At 48.8% G+C, this 22723-nt stretch overlaps 1 protein-coding gene across 5 annotated transcripts in view; it reads left to right on the top strand.

The window, feature by feature from the left end:
* Positions 1 to 22723, top strand: part of DIP2C (disco interacting protein 2 homolog C) — a 416639-nt gene that overhangs the window by 199859 nt on the left and 194057 nt on the right. For 3 of the 5 annotated variants that reach the window (XM_043563218.1, XM_043563217.1, XM_043563221.1), the window contains exons 2-4: positions 6439 to 6510; positions 8080 to 8247; positions 17668 to 17778. In XM_043563218.1, coding sequence (XP_043419153.1) covers positions 6439 to 6510; positions 8080 to 8247; positions 17668 to 17778 — 351 coding nt within the window. The remainder of the gene's footprint in view (positions 1 to 6438; positions 6511 to 8079; positions 8248 to 17667; positions 17779 to 22723) is intronic. The other 2 variants (XM_043563220.1, XM_043563219.1) reach the window with 1 other exon arrangement.

Genomic DNA, 22723 nt, shown 5'->3' with positions numbered 1-22723 from the left:
GCAGCTACAGGGGACACATGATAATATTTAACAACAAAAAGTAAAACCTTAAGTGATAATATCTGAGACCTTATTGGCTAGGATTAGGATTTTATCACAGTGGCACATTTATGATATTTGTCTTTCTGGTCATGGCATTAGCTGAATGCCTTACGGAAGTTTCTGGTCATTCACATAAACATAAAAATACCAATTGTGTTAACTGGTAGTTCTTCAGAGTCTTTTCCCGTCATACTGAGTGTTTAAATAGGCCTTGGTGATTTTGCATTCATACAGAAGGGACTGTCTTCACCCTAATCACCTTACTTAAAATGCCCTATGGAATTCAAGTTTCTGAACTTTACACTGGAAGTGTGGCTTCCATCTTAGAAAACTTGGGGGCAGTGAAAGCAGCCCTGCATCTAGATGGCGTCAGAGGAAGCATCGTGGCTGTGGGGTGTGTGTTGGCAGGACACGGGGCCACACTCTGTGAGGACGTACGGGCCCCGCCAGAGGGCTTGGTGTCCACCCTGAGCGCGGTGACCAGCCTTCCATGTGCTGAGTACTGCGGTCCCATGGCCGTGTTGCCCTTTTAGTGAGGACAGGCACTGGGCTGGAGGTCATGGGCTGCAAGTGGCTGTCCAGAAGACGTGGGACTGTTGGCCCAGGTGGCGGTGTCAGGGAGAGAGGAGAAGCAAGTGGACGCTTTAGAGGGTGTGATGTTGCGTTTCCTCAGTGTTTCTGCTTCTGTAAACGGCCTGTCTTTGGCCTCCTCTCCTGGGACGGTCCTTTTATGGCTGCCTGCTGCCTGTTGGCCGCATGCTAGTGAGCTGAGCATGTGCTTGGAGGTCTTCCGGGGTGGGAACGCTGCCTGGGCGCCCCAGTGTCCCTCACAGTATGAACGGGTCACAGATCACGGAAAGTGTTTGTGGGGCTGAAAGTACCTTCTCCCGTCTGCTGGTGCTCACTGAGACCTTTCCCATCCCTTGTATTTGACCTTTTCCACTGCAGTAGAAGGTAGTAGGTATTATTTTTTTTTTAATTTTTTTAATCTTTATTTTTGAGAGAGAGAGAGAGTGTGTGTGGGGGGGGGAGGGGCATAGAGGGAGACACAGAATCCAAACCAGGCTCCAGGCTCTGAGCTGTCAGCACAGAGCCCCACATAGGGCTCGAACCCACAAACCGTGAGATCATGACCTGAGCTGAAGTCGGACGCCCAACCGACTGCACCCCCTAGGTGCTCTGAAGGTAGTAGATATTATTACCGGTATTTTATCAAAGAGAGGTGAGGCCTGGGGAAGTAAACTGACCCTGCAGGGCCCCCAGCTGTGTTCAGGGACAGAAGGGGTCCCGGGTCTGTGTGCTCCCACCACCTTGGACAGGCGGGCGCAAGCACGGACGCCACAGTCTCTTTCTGCAAAAAGCTCAGCACAGAGTGGCCAACACGCCTCCAGCAGCCGGGCCGGGGGGAGAGTGCCTTCCAGGGTGCTCCTGATACCTTATAAAGCCATCGGCCTAGGAGAGGGATGTTAGGAAGGTTCCTGACAGCTGTGAAATTCCAAACATGGGAATGATTGCTTTGTTACATAAGCATTCATTCCAGCTTCAGATGAAGAATCAAAGTCCTAATGCTGGGAATGGGAACCATCCCATTAGGCTGGTCTGTTTACTCTGATCCTAGCCTGGCTCTGTGGCCTGAGTTTCGCTCCTAGGGAGCATCCTGTCACCTTGAGATGTCTTGGTGGTCCAGGCTCCCCCTTCCCAGCCAGGCATCACAGGGCCAGTGGCTCTGCACAGACCCTCGTGGGGCCTGAGTGTATGGTGCGAGGCTGGGTCGGAAAGATGGGGGCCTGCGGTGTCTCCTTCAGCCCTGCATTTGCTTGGCTTCTTTTCAAGGACTTGGGGGTTCACCTGAAACTCTGGGCTACGATGGTAATAAGAGGATGCTTCCTTTGGGGAAGGTGAGAAAGGTCTCTGCTCAGTGTCGCTCAGCTATGTATTGGTAGTTTTGCCTTACTTGGCTTTTCGTTTTAGGTTTAGAACTTGTCTGCAAATCTTTTTTTCTTTTTTTTTTCTTTTTTTTTTTTTTTTGGTACTGAAAGACATAACTTCAGTTTCTTATGAAACTTTAAGTTTTATTGAGCTTCTTGGAGGATGACAATATGGAAATTTTTGATAAAGTGGGAAGTATTTCAAAAGATCAGTTGCGTTTTCTTCCTACTGAGAAAGGACGATTTCTGCACTTTTGTGTCCTGTGTTCTTACTCCTGAAAGGAAAAAGGTGTTACGTGGGCGGGTGTCTTCAACACAGGAGTATGGAAGTATGCCGTTTGGATTTTACGTGGCAAATACTTGAGCGAGGGTTGGCGTGGCAGGAAGGAGTGGCTCCTCCCAGGGGGGCCCTTCTACTCAGAGTCACGGTTTTACCCTGAAGGCTGCATGCTCACCACAGATCCAGGGTGAGGAGGAGAGAGGAGTGCCCGTGGAGCCTTCAGCCTGGATGACGAGAGAAGGAGAAGCATGTTTTCACGGTGGTGTCGCATCATGGCACGGATTGTCAAGCAGCTTTGGGCAGGGACTGGGGAGGCGCCCTGGGAGGACGGAGTCACGTGTGAAGCCAGCCAGCTCGTGTCCGTCGTGTGTACCCCTTCATCCTGTTTCCTTCCATCGCCCCATCCATCCCCCTTTCATCGGTCAGTCATCTCTCTCCTCTTGCTCCAACTTACGTGTCTTCGTTACTGTATCAGCGCAGAAAAGCTCACTGGCAGAATGTAAGAGCCCCTGGCGAGAAAATCTGCCTGTATGAACTCACAGTGAGAGGTTGCTACAGACTGATGCTAAAGTAGTTGCAGAGTTCAAAGTAACTGGACTTTCTCCATGGAAAAGCGGCAACATTTTTAGCCCTGATGCTTGGGGCGCCTGAATGACCCTGGGCCCTTGGCACAGACACTGGATCCTTTCGGGGAACACACCCTGAAGCTGTTGTCTCAGACACCCTAATAATGGAGTCATTGAGCATCCCTCTCTGCCTCTTCCCCAAATGATCCCCAAACAGTTAAATAATCACCCTCTGTGTGCCCGGATGATGAGCACAGACTCTGTCCAGCTGTTTATTGGAAGTCACTCTGTGACATTCATGTCCAGTGCTGGCTTGTGTGACTAAACCCACTGACACACGGTGCCTGTTTGTGAAACAGTGGGTCTGGGGCTCAGCTCTGTAGGACGCTAGTCCTGACGGCATTGCCCGTATTCTGAGGGAGTCACTTGCGTATGTGACAGGAGTAAGCTGGCAGCAGCTGTCCAAGGCCTCGTGAGGAAAGCACTGCCATGACTCGTGCAGAGTTCTCTGCGGCCAGAGCCCAAGGCCAGGATGGTCCTGCGGGGGGGGCGGGGGGGGGCATGTCATGGGCAGGTGGCCAGAACACCGACCACGTCCGTGTTGGCTGGAGTGGACGGTTTCAGGTGTGGCTTCGGTGGGAAGTTGTTTGCGATTTGGTCAGAGTTTGTTTTCTTAGATCTGGGGACCTGGGCCGGAAACAGGAGCACCGTTTGTCTGTTTCTCGCCTGTCAAATCAGTAGTTCTCAGGATTAAAGGCTCTTTGGGACGCGTGGGACAGGGGCTGTGGAAACTTGTCTGTCGTGGTAAATCCCTGTGGTGTGGGCCGTGCGGTCCGGGCTGTGGTGCACACAGGGGGTGCAGCTGTGTGCCAGGAACACGTTGTGTGCAAAAACAGTCTGCAAGCTGGATTTGTCGTTTGCCGCCCCCTCATTTAGATGAAGTTATTTCATAAAAAGTGTCTCTCTTCCCACGCCTGTAGGTTTTAAGAGCTGGTAGCAACCTGGGGTCTCTGAGAGTGGTATCTGGAATCCCCTGTGAGCCGGGTGCTTGTGAGCATGATTTCATAGTGGGGCTGGAGCAAATCACCTGCTCAGAAGCACTGACTCCTCCCACCATCCAGCCCCTTCTGAGCCGGGCCAGGAACCTGGGTAGAGATGCTCTGGAGAACAACACTGACGTCTTCTGACTTCATGAAGAGTGAAGAGTGTGTTTTCACCTGGAAAGGGCTTATTTTCCTTGAGGCCTAAAGTCTTAATAATGGGAGCTTCCTGAAGTAACACAGAGTTAAAACTGAGTTTCCTTGTGGTTGGTCTCTGCCGACAATTAGGTGCAGACTTCCTTCCCCCACACATAGATGTTCATCTGAGAAGTTTTTGAAACTTGAGCTGAATTTTGGGTACAGAACACACCATGAAAGGTGCTGGCCTACCCTGCTGGGACTCAGGTGTAGGACCCTGCAGAGTACAGGTAAACAGCAGGTGTCTACCTCGTGCTCAGGGGGCTGTGTGTGCCGTGGTCCCAGCCGTACACCCTCACCTGTGCCTTCCTCTTCCTGTCCCTGATTTCATCTCCCCTCCCCTCCCTTGCAGGGAGCAGACGGGCTCTGAGTCCGGGAAGGGCTGACATGAGCCACGGCGGATGCAGGAGCCGTAAATTACAAGGGAACTGGCTTCCTCGATGGCGTTCTTTTCAGAGAACGTTGGGGAAGCATGCGTGGTGAGGGACAGCGAACCCAGGGGCTGAGAGAAGGCGTGGTGGTCCTGCTGTCCTGTCCTCTGTCATCTAAGGGTGTGGGGGGGGGCTCCTCCTTGTCTGTGAGCAGGACTGGGAGCTTCAACCGTCCCCTGGGGCTTGACTGCTTTTCTTATTCTGCCCTCAGGCAGATTGATGTGAAGCAGCCTGAGGGCCTGGTTCCCCATGGACCACCCTCCCCCTCCTCGGCTGCTGTGGTCCTACCCTGACCACACAGCTTCCAGGCATCGCTGGGATTCCTCCTACAGATTGGTTTTATCCTGTTTTTCCAAAGCCAGATGGCTCCTTGCCTTTAATGTTTGTTTGTTTTTTTAAGATTATTTATTTATTTTGAGAGAGTGAGTGAGTGCTCGGGCACACAAGCAGGGGAGGGACAGAGAGAGGGAGAAAAGGAGAGAGAGAATCCCAAGCAGCACTGTCAGCCCAAAGCTTGATTCGTGGCTCCAACTCCAGAACCGCGAGATCATGACCTGAGTCGAAATCAAGTGTCAGATGCTTACCTGACTGAGCCACGCTGGTGCCCCTCGTCTTTAATGTTAAGAGGCGTGGTAGTCTTGGGCAGAAATCAGAAGGCATGGCCCATGACTGCCACTTCTCAGCCAGTATCCTAATTCGGTAGCTTACTCTGTTTTCCTGATAAATCACAAACATGCTCCAGAGTGTGTATGTGCACACGGGATGTTTTGGTTGTTGAGATTTTAGACAGCCTTTTAAACCGGGGGACTTGATGGAGCGTCTCCAGAAGCAACCGAGCAGACTTGGTGCTTAACTGTGTTGTATGCAGCCACAGCACATACACCTAAGGGCCGCAGACCGTCTGTGTGTCGACAGTGGCCGCTGACACGCCGTCGCATCGGAAGTGCTCATCGTGGATGGTGGGATACGTTTTCCAGAAACTTTGGGTGTTTAAAAACTAGGTGTGTGTTTCACCTGGCACACAGCCTGCAAAGTGAGCTGTGAGTTTGTCGGGTCGGTCACGGGCAGTCTTTATACAGGGTGCTCGTGGTTTGCTCAGATTTGGTGAGCATGTCACTAGGAAAAGCAAATTCACCAATTTGTGTATGACTCATAACTTCTCATTTGCTGTATTTTTATTAAAACTTGAGTTTTTAAGCTCTTCTGGGAATGATGGCTTGTTCCGAATATTAGGAAAAAATAATCACAAAACGTTCAGGGGCAAACCCAGCATTTTGTGTGTGTTAGTGCTTCCACTTTGTCCCTGGTACTCCGCATTTGGGGAAAAGGTCAGCATGGTGAGCCCCCCTGCTCTTCTGTGTGTGAACCTGTGGCTTTAAAATTTTAATTTATGCTTTGAGGATAAGCACCTTGCTTGCATACTTTGGATTTTTGTAGGTCCCACATTTTCTTGCTCTGTTTTATCTCATGTTTCATCTGGTCTGAGTCATTTATTTCATAAACACCCTAGCAGTTGAGTGTCTGTGGGACCAACAAGCAGGTCAGTCAGTGGAGGAAAATCCTAATCAGCAATGGTTTTGGTGGACATCTATCCCCAGTGTAGATGCCTGCAGTTTCCTGTTGGCTAAGCTATTGGGAGCCGGGTAGACTGGGGGCCTTTCTGCTCGGCCCATGTGAATAAAGTCACAAGACTCACTCTGGGCCCAGTCAGAGCCGGAACCTTGTGAGGAGGGTCTGGGACAAATGTGAGCCTAGCGAGGATTTTTTATGTGTCTTAGATGACTCTGTGAGGGTGGGGAGGGCCAAGGTGAATGACATATGGTGCTTTCTCCTTTGAATTATAAGTACAAGGCAAACAAGACACAAAGGAGGTAACTTGCGACGTCTTAGAGCCCATTGAGTGACCCGCTCGTCACTGAGACCATGCTGAATGCCTCTTTCCTTCTCTTACAGGTGACATCACCCAAAAAGGATATGAAAAGAAGAGGTCAAAACTAATTGGAGCCTACCTGCCCCAGCCTCCGAGTACGTACCTTCCATGAGTACATAAAGCGTCTAATTTTAAGAGTTAAGTGTGACATGAGAGAGAAACTGCTGAGTGCAGACCCTTCCTCTAGCCCAACTTGCACGAAAGTCACACTTCTGATGTGCGGGGCACGTCAAACTCTTCTGTGTGGTTGCTCATGTTTTGTGGATACAGGGGGGCACACGTGACTTTTCTATAAATGTGTGCAATAAATTTAGTAGGTATTTCATCTGTAGAAGGCAAGAATATGTCGATTACTCTAAAATGCTTATTGTAACCATAAAAATACGAACATTATGATGTAAACATAACTTTTGGTTTAGTGAGTTAAAAATTATTGCTATTGATTATAGTTTATATTAAGCCAAGGTTTTTGTTGGTGTCACAGGGGGGCAGATCTAGAATCTAGAAACTGAATGACATCCTGCCTGGGATTATGAAATGGTAAAGGTTGGGTGTGTTCTGAAATGTGATTGTAAAATGCTGTGGATCTTCCCCTGAAGTACAAAGTCTGTTTCACTCAGGTGTTTCCTGTGCGGAGGTTTGTAGAATCTCTGTGCACTTGAGATGCATTCTGCGCATTTCAGGGAAAAGAAAATGCTACCAGGCTGGAGTTCCAACACGTTAGTTCTGATGGAGGTGTGGTTCAGTCAGAGGTGACCTTGAAAATCGGCTAGGCTTTAGGAATGGTTCCAGGCTGACCCAAGTCCTCAAGAATAAAGGATAGCAACCTAAATCTCGAAGGTGCTTCCTGAACTCCTAGTTTTCACTGTTGAAACAACATGTGTAAAGCCCAGTGAGAGGTTCAGATCTGCAGGTGCACACAGCGTACAGACCCCCGCTCTGCCCCTCTGCTCTCCAGGCTATGACATGTCCAGCTGGTGTTCCGTTAGCTTGGCAAGGGGCGCGTCCCACAGAGCACGTTCCAGGGAACTGAATTCGTGTGTTGAGTCTCCATTGTGTTTGTAGTTTTGTTTTGATTCTGTGTATTTTTCTTTCCTTCCTTGATACTTAAGAAGATAATGTAAAGGTGGGCGTGTTGTGTTGGCCTGACTTAGCCGATGGGCTGGATTTTCCTGTTGTCTGGCTCACGGAAGGAAGAAGCTCGGTTCTATTCAGTGAATTAAAAACGAATCCGATTTCTGGCTGGCTGACACCCATGTGTGAGAGGCTTTCAGAGTAGATGTGGGCAGATGGCCAGACGGTTTTCTAACAGAACCGCCAAGCTGTTGGCCGTTTCCTTGGCCCGTCCTTGTGAATTCCTTTCTGCAGGAGGCGCCTCCACGTTTTGGAGGAGGGCTGCTCGGGGGCAGATGTGGGCTCTTGACATTGTTGGGTTTTAATTCCTGTGACGGTGCCGCCCGTCCCCAGAAGGCATTCTTGAGCCGCGGTGGTGCAGAGGCCATGGTTGACCCGTGTTGGCTGGGCGTTGAGGGTGGCCCTGTGTCGCGTGGTCCTTTGGTGTTCTTTGTGCCGTTCTGCATGGGGTCGGCAGCTCTGCTCAGTGCTGTAACAAATTTTAAAAAAACTAAAGTTTGCATTAATTAGTTTTTTTCAACTTGTTACAGCAGCGAATGGAGCTGCCGTGGTCCGGTGTAGACTGCAGCACAGTGAAGGAGCCCCGGGAAGAGCGCTGCACTCCGGCAACATCGGGGTGTGTGACATCCGAGAAGCCGCGGTCAGAGAGCGGGCGGCCAGCACCGCGGGGAACCGGCCGCTGTTTTACTTTCGCTTCGGTGAGCGCACTCCACTGAGAGAGACCCGGAGGGGGGCCTCCCCGGGCCGGCCTCCCCCTGCCGCCGCCGTGCACACCCAGCGTGGGGGACCGGAGCCGCGTGCAGGCTCAGGCGGGGCTCCGGGCTTGAGCCCCAGCCTCCAGGCGAGCTCCTGTGACTCAGCCAGGGCCCCACCGCCCCTCGGTCACAGAGCTCCTCGTCACGATCCCCGGACCCTGATTGTCCCGCTGCCTCAGGGCCCAGTTCTGAGTCTTTCCTGTGAAAATATAATACCGTGTTTTACAATCCTATTTTTGCAGTTGGAGCACCATTTACAAAACACTAGAGAAAGAAGAATGCGTGACAAATCATAAAATTCTAGTTGAAATGGTTGGTCCTCCGCCACCCTATGTCCCTGGCCTCAGCGAGGGTGTGCTGGGCCGTTCTGGCCCTGAGCTCTGCTTGGGGGCGAGTCTGCCCTGCAGCACCGTCAGGTTCCCAGAGGGCACCATGCCACTGGGAAATAGGAAAACCGAGCCAGTGATCCTCGAGTGTATACTCAGAGGTAATGAGCCTATTCAGAGGCCGGAGTTACTTCAGTGGGCAATATTTTGAATATGAGAAGCCCCACATTTGAGTTCAGTGCATCTTTTAGTAGAAAAAGAAAACAAACATTTGTAAGCTTTAAGTTTACCCTTAGGGTTTAATCCCAAATAAAAGCCATTATTTGAAAATCAGGAAGAAACAGAGAAATTTAGTGTTGCGTTGGCCCTAGGGTCTCAGAAGAGGCCTTGGCTGTGGCTCCTGCCCCTCTTCTCTGGACCAGCTTGGGGACAGAGGCGGGGAGCGGGGGGAGGAGTTGGCTCTAGCTGCGGGGCCCACGTCACGGTTTACGTAAGCCACGGGCGCCTGACCACAATGTGGGGAGGCAGCACCTGTCTGGGGCCGCTGCTCTGGGTGCCTGGGTCCCCCACCTCCCATGCCCCCAGGGAAGGGAAGGCAGGTCCCCCCATGGTTCTAAGCTCGGGAGACCAGGTTCCCTGTCAGTTTTGCAGTTTGCTCCTCTTCGTTTCTGAGAAACTGCTGGGGTGAGCAGTTGTTCATTACGTGGAACTTTGGGGAAGTAGCATGGAAAGAAGCTTCTCAGAGTGTTATTCCTTGACGAGCTCAGTCTGAGAAGTCATTCTTTTGGGGTAGGATCTCATGAAAAGCATCTTGTTTGTAGTGACCCTAACCCACCCTCTGCTTTTTTACAAGGGGATTTGTGTTTTGATGAACTTTTTTTTTACACATTATTTTTACTTACCAGAGAAAATATTAACACTTCTGTAAAGTATGCTACAGATATTCGTAAGATGTGGTTTGGGACGCACAGTTCTGAATCAGAATGGCTTGTGCAGGCATCCAGCATCTGAGCCCTGGTGCCAGAGTCCGGGGACTGTGCTCCCTACACAGGCTGCTTCCTGGTCCCGTCTGCCCAGGAGATAACTGTGTTTTTGGGGAGCAGTGTTGAGCACTGCCTTAAATCCAGATGAGAAAAAGTGTGCCAGAAGCTAGAAGGAAAGATGAAAATTGCGTGTTTGATGAAGGGTCAGAAAGAGTACGTTAAAGATCATTTGCAAGGAGAAAATCTCAAGACATACCCGTTTGGTACTAGTGCTCCGTTACGTAGCACCTCTTTCACTCATTCCTAAACCTGATGAAAGTTAAAAAACGGGAGAAAACTCTGCTGTACCAGTCTCTTCAGGCATATCTTCTATCACTGAGTCTTCACGGCCCCTGTGACAAGGCCATGGGGACGTAAAGTAGTAAAATTCTGGTTACCATAAGTAGTGAAACTTTCTCAACCAGATGCAGTTCCTCTTGCTAATGACGTGTATGTTAGCTGGATTTTACCTTCCTTGGGACCGTCCGGGCGTATTTCCCAGTGGTGAGTGGTTTATGTGGGTCTGGTCTACTCTGTGCCCAGCCTGCCTTTCCTTGAGTGGCTCAATTATGAGGATTTCCCGTGACTGCGTGGTTGTGGAAATCTGGGTGAATTCTGATAATGAGAACAGGGAGCTAGTCTGTCTGCTGCTTTCCTGCTCCCTGGGAATCGGCCGTGGGACCCGCATGGCCCCCTCGCAGGGGGGACCTCTCTCGGTTAGGTTAACGGTACCCCGTTTGCTCCTACCAGAGACGGTAGATGGCCATGCGCAGAGCGTAGCCGGGTCTGGGTCAGGAGGGCCTGGCACACAGCAGTCCCAGCTGCTCTTCAGCTCCACGCACCTTCCTGCTGCTGGACTCTGTCTGACGGTCACCCGTTTCCAAGGCCGGCTTTCTGCGTGTGCCGGTGCCCTCTGCCTGCATCTGCGCATCATTTGAAGCTCATGTCGGGTGTCACTTCTGCAAGGATCCCTGGGGTTAGGACAGGCCCCTGAACAGCATCCTACTTCTGAAATGATTACGAAGTTGTAGGTTGGTGGTGGTTGAATATGAGATGATTCCACCCCCGCCAGGATGAACGAGTAACCATCTGCACGTTACAGGCCATTTGCTGGGGGGCAGGCCACCTATACAACCACGCAGGTAGCAGGCAGGGCCCTGCCGCGTGTCCTCCTGGCCACAGACCACATGTGGCAGGGAAGCAAATGTGTCCGGCAGACAAATGGACCTGTCAGTGCCGTAGCCGTCTCCTATCTGTGAGCACAGCTCTATTTGATTTCCAGTTTGGGTACATTTAAGTGGTAAACGGTGACACGTAGTGCTCTCCTTGTTTCCATCCCTTAGTGGTTAAAGAATAACACGATTTGGGGCCTCTGCACACTAGTCAGTTGAATTGTGTCTTATTATTATCGTGAATCCTGGATTTCAGCTCAGCAACCCCGGTGTTGAGAGCTTCAACGGCAGACCCACCATCCTGACGACAGGCCTGTGTGGAGGCAGCTGTATCTGAAACCCAGCTAATGAGGAGTCTGCTGGGTCTGCAGGTTTGTGAAGGAGTCTCCTGCAAGGGGCAGAGCTCCCAGCTTGTGAATTGTGCAATTTATAGTCTCACGGGAGATGAACTTTCTCGTCCTGTGTTGAAGGATATAGACCGGAGTGTTTTGCCATTGTGTTCCAGAGTCAGAGGATCAAGTGTGCCGGTGCTGTGGTCTCCCTGAGACTGGGGGCGGCCGGTTTTGGTTCTTCACACGAACAACTGCTGTGCTTCTCTGGTGCCCGGTGCACGATTTGGCCCAGGTCGTCTTTCTGTAACAGGAGTTAGAGTCTCCCAAAGTGCATCCCTCGGCCCAGAAGCCATGTTTGCCTGTCCCAACCTGGGCTTCAGGGGCACAAGCCTGTCCCTGGGGGCCTGCTCAGCTGAGTCATGCTGTGCCATTTGTTGACGATGGGTGGGGTGTAAGCTGCAGGGTCAACTCCCAGAGGAATAAAAGGGTATTTAAATCAGGTTGCCTGTCTGACTTAGCACGAATTCTTTCCAGATTGACTTGCAGTAGGAAATAAGTTTCTCTCAACTAGAGGTAAACTACCTGTCTTGGGGAAGCCATCCACGATCTTGATCTTGGGACACTATTTGTTGCTGTGTTTTGCCTGAGAAGTACTCTTGTTTTGTCACACACAGTCGTTGGTTTGGTCAGATGGGCTTCCCGTTACGTTTAGTGGTGTTTTACCAGCCGGATTTTTCCTCCCCGGTTATCAGTGGTTACAGCAGCAAAGCCGCCCCTGGAGCTTGAGCAGAGCTGGTGGCAGGATCTCTGATCATTCACCCGGGCAGCTGGAGATGCGTCCCCTCTGGAACTGGCTCGCGTGGGTTTTTGCAGAGAGCATGTGAGGTGTCTGAGAAACGAAGATACTTGAAGCCCTGCTCCTGACTTTGCACGCTCCATCCTTCCTGAGCTTCTCTTACCCGATGGGCAGAGGCCGAGAGTTTGGGTGCACTTAAAACTCCCTAGAGTTCCAGATCTTCTGCACTTTTCCACATTATGATATCTAAGCAAATTAAAACACATCAACAAGAATATTGTAGCAAATTCATACTGATTTTTGGCAAGGACTTCTGTTTTGAGGGGTAGAAACAACAGTGGCAGAAACGTAAGACTCGGGCTGATGGTTGGGGCAGGTGTTAAGGTGACAGAATTTGTCTTTCTGTGCTGTGTTCTCATCTGAGTCAATACAAAGCAGATGTAGTAAATTTCTTACCCATATGTGCCATGATTGTACTGGTTATTTTCTGGCAAAGGCTTGATTGCACTTGTTTTAGAAGTAAGTGCTGCTTTTTGAGAGTATAATTAGGTACTAGAAGAGTAGGGGACATCCCAGAAATTGTTCTGGTGCAGACTTGAAGTCTGGAAAAGCCCTCAGCAATTTTACCAGGTTCCTGAAGCAGGATCTGTGTGTGTCAGAGCCCCGTGGATGTGGCGGGCTCTGCTAGGTGCTGGGATCCACAGGCACTGTCTGCCAGGGGACAGGGCCAGAGAGGTGTCCGTTCCAGCAAGGGTCCTGGGGGATGTCACAGGTGACTGTGTCCATGTCTGCACCCCAACATACATGGGAGCTGAGGTGGCAGCTGAGGGATTTGTCCGGTTGTGCATGTGGTAAGAGTCAGACCAGAGTCTGGATCAAGGTCTTCTGGTTTTGACTCCCATATATGTTTTTCTTCAAGTCCTCTTCTGTGTATCTTTCATGATTTCTTTTGAAAATATGTTGAAAACCAAGATTTATCAGTGTCATCTCTCCCTTGCTGTCTAGAAAAGTCTTGATGTTTTCTGGAACGTTTGCCATCCTGAATGACCCCGTGTTGTCTACACCACAGGTCTCCTGGCCCGTGGCACATGGTGCGTCAGAGTGCTGGAGCCCTGATGGCCATATTTCCGGGTTACTGTGGGAATTGTTGTGGTTTCTGGTGTCTGGTTGCCTGTAGTGATGATGAATTCACTGGGTGTGTTTGAGGGTCTGGAATTGGTGGGTTGTTGGCATGACAGAACTGCATTGTCATGAATTTTCTTCAGTGAGTCCTTTGTTCATCATGTGTTGGAAGTGGCGTGGCTGAAGGTCAGGGGCCTGGAGGCCGGGTCCCTCTCTCCCATCCTGGCCGCCCCTCTCCTCCCCCCTTAGGCTACTGGGGTTCCTTCCTCTGATGAGTCGTACTTGGTGTCCCTTTGCAACTCTCGAGGAAAACCGGAATCTCATGGTCATGGCTGAACGGAAGCCTTGCAGGAGCCTTGTGAGGACCCGCACGTGCTGTGAAAACATCCCATGTTGGTTCAGGAACATCACTGAGCCCCTCCTGCGGGCCAGGGGCCATTTGGCCCAGGGAGGAGAGGAGCCCACAGACATCCTAGCTCCTGACCACAGCCTCCTGAGTAAGAAGACGAAGACCACATTGTTGTCAGATGACCTCATAGCTCTCAGCGGCCTGGATTTAACTCCTGGGCAGCACTGTGTCCTGAGAAGATCACTGGTGGACGAGTAGTCTGGCAGTGAGATCATGAAGGCACTTCTTGGTGGCTTCAAGGTACCAGCTAGATTCAGCCGTGTGACAAATGGCCATTGTATCAAGAGTGCAGCACCAAGCAGCACACGGCCTCTGCCACGAGGACCCAGCCACCAGAGCAGAGCGTTGTTGTGAGCCTGGTGTGCTGGCGGGGTGGATCTCGAGAGGAAGAGAGAGAGAGGGAGAGCGAGAGGGAGAGCGAGATCCCTGGTGTGGGGGGGTGCCCATCTCAAGGGAAGGGGCAGCTACCCGAGAACATTCACGTGCTACTTGAAAGTGTCGTGGCTGTGTACAGATGGGAAACTGAGGCCCAGGGTCACAGTGATGGGTATCCGAGAGGATGTTGTCTCTGGTGCTCTTTCCCTCAGTTTACGTGGGACCTGATGCTTAGTAAGTGCCTGGGAGATAGCTCCTCTCCATCCCTGTCATGTTTTCACTCCCCCCCCCCCACCGAGATTTGTGTGTTTCTGGAGGGTTACCCCACCTCCCATGAGACGGCTCACCTTCCAGTGACGTCTCTCAGATCCGAGTCATGCATGCTGTTGTAGGCATTCTGGTTGGTCTGTGCTTTTCCTGAGAGCTGGTTTCCAGTTGTGGTGTGAACATGGGCCCTCGGCTAGCTGTGTGCTGAGCTCTGTGTGTTTGAGTAATGATTCGTGTACTCACTTTATGGAATTCAACAGGAAGGACCCTCAGTTACTACCTCTGGGTCCTCCTGTGGTGACACGTTGGAAATTCTGACTTCAGTTGCAGATTTGACTGATGGCTTCTTCCCGTCAGAACATACCTTGACGGTACTTCAGATTTCATTCGCAGTGAGGTCAGATTAAAATTAATGGTGGGTATGCACATGCTACGCTAATATTTTAGTTTGTTTTAAATGCTCTGTTGCCAGTGACCTGTTGAAGCTGTTTTTCTTTTATCAAAATAACTCATTCCTCTTAAAACTTGTGCTGTAAGCTGTGAACTTCAGCCTGTGAAGCCTGTAAACGTGCACAGTGTTTGCATGCGAAATTGGTTGAAGACAGATGTGCACCTCTGTGGACAGGCGGGCACTGGTCTGTGTCCCGTGACTGCATTTCCCAGAAGTACGTGGCCACCTGGGGACCCGAGCGGGGTGAAAGTTAATTCCAGGAAGCGTGTTTGAATGCACTAGGTCTGTGGCATGGCTGAAATTGAACACCAGACTTGGATATATGCATAAACCAGGCACTGTTTGACCTCAGCAGCTTGAATATGCACATTTAGCTCTGCTTCCTGGAACTGCACTAAGATGTCTGTAAACGGATGAAGTGTCATCCACAGGACGAAAGAGTGGGAGAGTCCATGACAGGGTTTTATGATCTCTGGGGTTGATGACGAGGGTGCCCAGTTCAGCAGGGGGGAGGAAGTGACAAGTGACGGCGCTGGTTTCATGGGCACCATGGGGGGGGAGGGGGTAGGCTTAGTGCCTTGGAACCAGGTGGTCCACGTCTTCCCCACTCCCCCAGAGATGTTCGTTCTCTGGAGAAATGGAAGTGAGAACCTCTGGAGTTGGGGTACCAGGCAGTGCCGAACTGGAGCATGTGCCCTGGAGGGTGAGGACCGCTTCAGCCCCAAATGACAAATGCTTCTGTGTTGACAGGTGTCTCACAAGACGGGGCACGGGGGGAGGGCTCTTCTTTGGGTAAATGGAACAGCTCAGATAAAAGATCTGCTGCAGGTAGATACGGTGATAACCTCACCACAGAAGACACAGGCTTGCAACTCCTTTGGTGGCAGGAAAGAAAAAATTGTGGAAGTAGAGGAGAAAAGAAAAAAACAGATTTTTTGTAAAGAATATACCATCAGAATAACATGTAACTTAAGAACAATACTTGAGAGGTAATGAATGCATATAACTTAAAATTTTTTTTTTAAATTTTTTGAGAGAGAGAGAGAATGTGAGCGGGCCGGGGGGGAGGGGGGTTGGAGAGGCAGAAAGAGAGGGAGACAAGGAATCTGAAGCAGGCTCCAGACTCTCAGCTGTCAGCACAGAGCCTGATGTGGGGCCTGAATTCAAGAACCACAAGATCATGACCTGAGCTGAAGTTGGAGGCTTAACCGACTGAGCCACCCAGGCGCTCCCACGTAATTTTTAAATAAATCTATTTATACACATTTTCAAGATTTCAAATTTATACATGATCTTGCTTAGTCTAGGCGAAAGCAAGTTCTGGAGGCAGGAGTGCTCCCTGGTGGTTATGCAGCAGGTGTGGACCAGCCAGCTGGGGTTAGAACAGGAGGGGATCCACCAGGAGGGTCTCTAACGAAAAAGAAAATCAAACTAAGACTGTTACCAGGTTATCAGTGATTGCCCACAGTGAGGAATGCATTGGAAAGATTTTTTTCATTTCTGTTGGGATATTTTGAAGGATTTAACAAGTACATTGAAAACCAAGATGATGGAGCCCAAAGATAGATATTAACCACAGAATAATAAAAGCACGTAAGATTAGAAGGGTATTTGCAGCACACTACTGACTCATGATCCTAATAATGGTGTAGTGACGGCTACACTGGTGTGAAGAAGTCATGTATTGTCTAAAATGGGTAATTAAGAGGGATTGTTAAATCGATGCTTATAAATATGGATGTAAATGCCAAGTGACCAATTTTCATTATGACTTAATAGTACTCCTTGATGTCATAAATTCTGTGTATCGCTTTAATGAGAATCCAGAGTAGTTTTTTTCAAAAGATGATTTGTAGACTACAACTGGATGAGGTTTGGTAGCCGTGAACTGTTGTGTCGTCAAGAAGTGTCAATACGCCTGCTAGACGAGGAGCTCACAGAACCTCACCAGGCGACTGTGGGCTGGGGTGCTTACGCAGTTCACCGAGTACAGTTAGTCCGTAGTGAGGTTAACCTAACCTGTCATCTACCACAAACATGCCACCAGGAATTAAGGTGTAGAGGGGTGTGCAAGTCTTGATATCAGGGTTGTGAGTTCAAGCCTCACATTGGGTGTAGATCCTACTTCAAGAAAAAAGAATTGGGGTGCAGAAATCACCAGCATGAGAGAAGTATTAAATCCCTGATGGAAATAACTCTCGCAGAGCCATCGTGCAAGACCATAAATAGTTTCTGATAAAGCTGCTGTCTCTGGTTTACTTTCTCTGCCAGGTTTTGCCTGGTCCTTTTCTGAAGAAGCAACAATTACTGTTTGCGCAGTGCTCAGAGTGTCTTTACCTCTGAACTGTAATGATGAAATATTTCCCGTCAACTTACTTACTTTTATCTAGACTGTGCTTCTTGCTGCTCTAGTTCCGAAGTCCAACAGGTATCATGGTTGCCAGATTTAGGTCAGCTTTTGACAGATACCTATCAAGTCATTTTTATCTGACCATTTTATCATTTTAGGAAATTCATCAAAGCCATATTGAAATAAAAAATTTTCAGCTATTCACATCAAATGGAATAAGGTTTCAGAGTTAGAAATTTTGAATGAGCAAAGATGAAAATTTATGCTCAATCCTGGTACCTGAATTGTGGTGTTGATACCCTATAAAATTTATTTCATAGGTAACTTAATGATAAATGTGATTTTATATTTCCTTGAGAATTAATATAACCCTTCCCGTATGTGTCTTACATAAAGAAAATCACAACTTGATTTGTTGGGCTCTAGTTTTCTTACCCATGTTCTAGAGACTTGAGTCTCTTCACATGACCTAGTAGACATTTGTGCTGTAAGGGAGGCTGTGCTGGTGTCTGAAGGCCGTAGTGTCAGGGTATGAGCCTGCCCCTGCCCAGGACACTTCTCCCTTTCCTGTCCGTTGTCCCCAACCTTCCCCACCCCGGCCATGCCCTTGTGAGCTCTAGCTTGGCTGTAGGCATGCAGTGAGTCAGGGCTTTATTCTTCCGAATGATTTACTCTGCAAAGTGGATGAACTCTGGCTACCAAGTAAAGCCTTATCTTACTTTGCTGTTTTCCTTAACCCAGGGGTGGATCAAGCTTTGCCTCCTGAGCGCCGGGCTCCAGTCACTCCTGCCTCTTCCACTCGCTATCACCGCCGAAGGTCCTCAGGGTCACGAGATGAGCGCTATCGGTCGGGTAAGGCACCGTGCGGCCGTGAGGTCACTGACCCCCTAGTCTGTGATGTGATGCTGAAATGGATGGGTGGGTGGGTGCATGTCTGCAGCAGCTGTGTGGTGATGAGGCAGAGGTGCGGTGTGTTTGAATGTCCTTTGGTTGGTTGTGTGATCATAGCTGGTGACATTCTACCTCATAAACAAATATACCCTCAGGGGTACACATTAAAACTCAGTAAACAGTGACTCTTTTCACATTCTTATAGATACTGTCTGCTATTTAGAAATTAGTGACAATTGAACAGTAATCTCCCGGGAGACAAATTTTGCAGTTTGGTTTTTATTATCTCGGTTCCTAGTATAATTTTTCATTTTAACCTCAGGGTTTGTTTTTCAAAAAAGTAGTTTTCAAAAAAGAAAATTCTTAAACTTTTCTATGTTCTCTGTTATTTCTTTTGTGTTTTATGGTGCTGCGTCTTAGTAATTCCGTTCTGTTGGAGCCATCACCTGGGTTTGGCTGGCTCGCATTTCTTTCATTAATTTAGCATCAGGAAACTTGCACAGTGATGAGTTTTTTAATTATGTTTTGAGAGATTTTTTTCCTGACAGCTACACTCCAGTTGCTTTTTCCTGCTTCCCTCACTATAGTTTTTAAGGAAAATTGTCAGTAAGTATCATTGTTCAGGCCACATGTGGATTGCTAATGACAGCAGTTAAAAGATCATGTTTCTGCTTTACTTTCTATTTAGCAGAGCGCTTTCACAGGCTCCGTCTCCTGTGGTTTTTATAACCAACAGGTGACTGACTTATTGCGCCTTCATGTTGCAGACAAGGAATCCGAGGATACGGCACGAGGCAGCTCGGGCAGTTCACCCTAGGGCTGGGCTGGTCGGCCACATAAGGCTCTCGGTTCTGTTTCACGCCTCCTCCCAGCAGTGGGGGTGGCAGGACGAACCCTCACCCCCCACCCTTTCCTGTACGGAGCTGTCTCCCTGACATCTTGGCTGTGCTCCTTCCCAGGAGGGAGGAAGAGGTAGGGCAGATCTTAGGGTATCACTGGCCATCATCTGCGGAAGATGGGCTTGAGAGGCAGCCAATGCTGAGGGCCGCCCCTTTGCCACACACCCCCAGGACGCCTGGATGTGGGGATGGAATGAAGCGGGAGCTGGTTCTCAACCCCACCTTCTGTTTTCCAGAGATGTGTGAACAGCCAGCATGTGTCAGGAACCCATCCTCATTCTGGTGTCCCAGGCCTCTTTCAGATAGCCGGGAGGGTGGAGGCAGGCACACACGGGCCGTCAGCTTTCTGTGAAATGCTTCAGCTACCTCACTGTCTTAATGCTACTACGTTAGTATTGTACGTGTGTATACAACTCAAGTCATGCGTACAGTAAACACAAGTAGGTTCACATAAACATACACATAGTCACATATAGGGGAGACTCACAGGTATAGACACCCACGTAGACACAGTCACATGTACAGTAGACACACAAGTACTGACACATATAGATGCATACAAAGTCACACGTACGTGCAGTGGACACAGGTACATACATAGACACACACTCATACACACACCAATGTACATATAACCCCACAAAGTAAATTCATATGTAGATACACGTGTAAACACAGACGCATGTAGACACATAGGTACGCAGCACACATGTAGACCCACAAACGTAACCACATAGGTACACACACAGATACACACAGGTGCATATGTAGACCCATAGACACACATATGCGTAGATCTGTACACAGACACACACATGTAGACACATGTGGACACCGACACGCACAGACACATGCGGATGTGTAGACATGTACATGTAGACACACGTTTACTATCACCGGTATCTTCAGTTCTCACAGAGACTAGTTAAGTGTTCTTTTTTCCATCTTCTAGATGAGAAACTAGAAGTTCAGGGAGGTATGTGATTGTTAACGATAGCCCAGTGAATAGCTCGTCAAAACGATGCAAGTCTAGCTTTGTCTGGTCTGTTACCTGGCTTCTTACCACATAGAAGACTGCAACTTGTCTTGTCCTCCAGGCTCTAATTTTCTGTGTTAAATTTTTTTTTAATTGGAAATTAAGACATAGCACAGTCTATTTCCTGTGTTACCTCTGTTTCCTAATGAGGAGGGGTGGGGAAGATAACCCTAAGTTTACCTGGCATCTGCTAAGGTATATTTTGCTAATCCTCCTGGCTATTGTAGGAGACAGGCGAGGTGCTGCTTGCCTCATTGTTTTTCTTTTCAAAGAGAAAAGAAAACCTCTGTCGTTGAGACAGGTTGACAAAGTAGGAAACGGTGCTGCCTTGGCCTCAGGAGCTGCCTTGGCCTCAGGTGCATTTCCATGAGCCTGTGTAGGGAGAGTGGAGTAGATGTGGGAGGGAAGCGTGGGTGGAGGGTGGTAGTGGAGGAAACTGCACCTGTCTCCATCCGGGCCACCTGGAGCCCTCCTTCGGAATCTCTGCTCACATCAGACCGCATCCCCATGAGGTGGTGTAACACCTGCTGTGCTTGGTGTCTGCCCTTTCCAGTTAGAACCCAGACTCGGGGATGAGCCCAGCCTGCTTTGGGCAGAGTTGCTCACAGTCCAAGGGAAGACCTGGACCAGTGACCTAGTGTTAGCTGGTGACACTCCTCTGCTCTGTATTCCTGTAGCTTCCGTCGGTCTGAGAGTAAGACTCGCATCTACCGTCTGTGTGGTCTGGGTTCCCGTTATTCCCTGGTCTTTCATATCATCTTCTGCCCACAGCTCTGCTGGCTTCTGGATGTTTCTTGAGCACCTGATTGCTATGGGGCCTTTCGCTCCCTGCTCCTGCTGCCTAGAACGTTCTCTCATGTATATACATTGCTTGTTACCTTTCCATCCGATCTGTGCTCAAGGGTTACTGCTTTTGTGAGGCATTCCCTGACCACCCTGTTAAAATGGTAGGACACGGTATCACCTTGTGTGTAGTCCCTACCCTTTCCCTCCTGATTTCATGTGTGTCCATTGAGTTACCAACCCCAGCACTATCAGCCATCTGTCTTCCTGCCTACCTGCCTGTCATCTGTCCATCTATCTGTCATTTTGCCACCTATGTTAGTAATCCGTATACCAATTTATCCACCTGTCTGTCTACCGTGGGAATGTAAGGCTCACAAAGACCAGGGTCTTTCTTGTTTATTCCTGTATGGCAAGCATCGAAAATGGTGCCTAGTTGATAGTTCTGGAAGGAAGGAAGGTGAAGGAGCATAGCACATTTGGGGAAAAGCAAGAAGTTAGGTGGCATGGCCAGATTTTAAGATCTGTTGTGTACTGTGCCTGAGAACTTAGACGTTATATTGAAGATGACAGGGTACTCCTTGAAGATTTTATGCAAAGGCACAAGAGGAGAGCATTTAGGGTTTGGGAAGGACTTTGGCAGCTTTATGGCCTATGGATTGCACGTAGAGGAATTGGAAAAACTCTGAGATTGATGCATGTTTAGGAGAGGCATCCATGCCAGTGAGATCTGACGTCTGTTTAGAAGGTGACGGCAACAGGAGCTTGAGGCTGAATCAGCATGGGGGCACGTGAGGTGGGCATTCCTGGTGACTGGTGCCCTCCAGCTGTGTGGGTGATGGTCTCCAGTTCCTCTTTAGAGGATTAAGGTTTTTGTAAGTTAAACATGGTGGGATTTGTCCTGCTGTTCACTTACTGTGTAAAGAATACTATGAAAATGTTATTCCGTATAGACTTCTAATTTTTTAAAATTCATACTACTGTCAATTTTGAGTAAATAATAACTGCTTAATTTACGTATAGGGGAAACCTGTCCAGAAGCTCTTCGCATGTGCTTGTGAATCTCAGCGGGGTTTCATCAGGACTGTCATCTCCTATGACCCACACAGAGCACCTCCCCAGTGTCTCGTGGTGGCCACCCTGGAGGAGTGCTCGTGAGGGCTCGTGGGTCACGATTCAGCCCATTTGATGGTCTCACTCATGACCTTATTCTCTGCTATTTCCTGTTGTTAAAATAGACTAGTCATGAGTTTTCTTAATTTAGACATTTCACTAATACACTGTAAGTTACTTTCTCTTACAGTATATATTCACATATCATTTTTTAAAATATGATGTGAAACTTTAAGAGCTTATTGTAGTCTATGGCCAGTGTACAGGTGTCAGGATTTTCTGGTTTGTTTTTTCCTGAGCCAGCATGGAAGATTTAAGAGACTCAAAAGAAAAAGTTTTGTGGCCCTCAGGAGATTTTGTTTTCTAAAATTCTTAGACCACTCAGTTTGCAGCAGAGGTACTTTGGATGCTTTAGTGATCAAATGACGTCAACCAAGAAGTAATTCTATTATCTCGTTGATAATTGCCCTAATTAACACTCAATCCAGTCAACCATAGAGCCTCAAATTTAAACTCTCTTGGCTATACTTTTCCATTTCATTTCCAAACCCATGGTCTTCATTGTAATGAAGTCCTACTGGAATTCTTTATAGTAGTGTGTACCTTTCTCTTTTTAAAATAACTTTATTTGGAAACTTAAATTAGATTTGGAAAGTGAATGCATGAATGAACAAACAGGCATTTCCTGAGTACCTAGAAAATGTCAAACTCTGTATTAGGAACTCTGTTACTTTTACTGAATAAGTCTAGGTTGGAGCTTAAAGGGAGTTTAGCTGTTTTTTTACACCCTTTTCCCCCAACCAGGAGTCCTAGAAAAAACTTGAAGATTTGTGTTGTTTCTATTCCTACCAGGACCAACTAGGATACCTTAAAATAAACATGGAGCATACAGTTTCCTACTATAGTATGTTTAAAACGATGGTTTTGTCTCTTGGTGAGCTGACACACAGCTTTAAAAAGCACATCCCAGTTCATATGTGTGCCTGGACCAGAGAGGTTGCCTTCCAGGGGCCCGACACTCACTCCGGGTGGAACACCACAGAGCCCTGTCTCCCTCCTGCGCAGCAGACTGAGA

This window comes from Prionailurus bengalensis, chromosome B4, assembly GCF_016509475.1.
Source record: "Prionailurus bengalensis isolate Pbe53 chromosome B4, Fcat_Pben_1.1_paternal_pri, whole genome shotgun sequence".
Classification (NCBI taxonomy): Eukaryota; Metazoa; Chordata; class Mammalia; order Carnivora; family Felidae; genus Prionailurus; species Prionailurus bengalensis.
The sequence above is the reverse complement of the archived record's forward strand: the minus strand, read 5'-3'. Positions and strand labels throughout refer to the sequence as shown.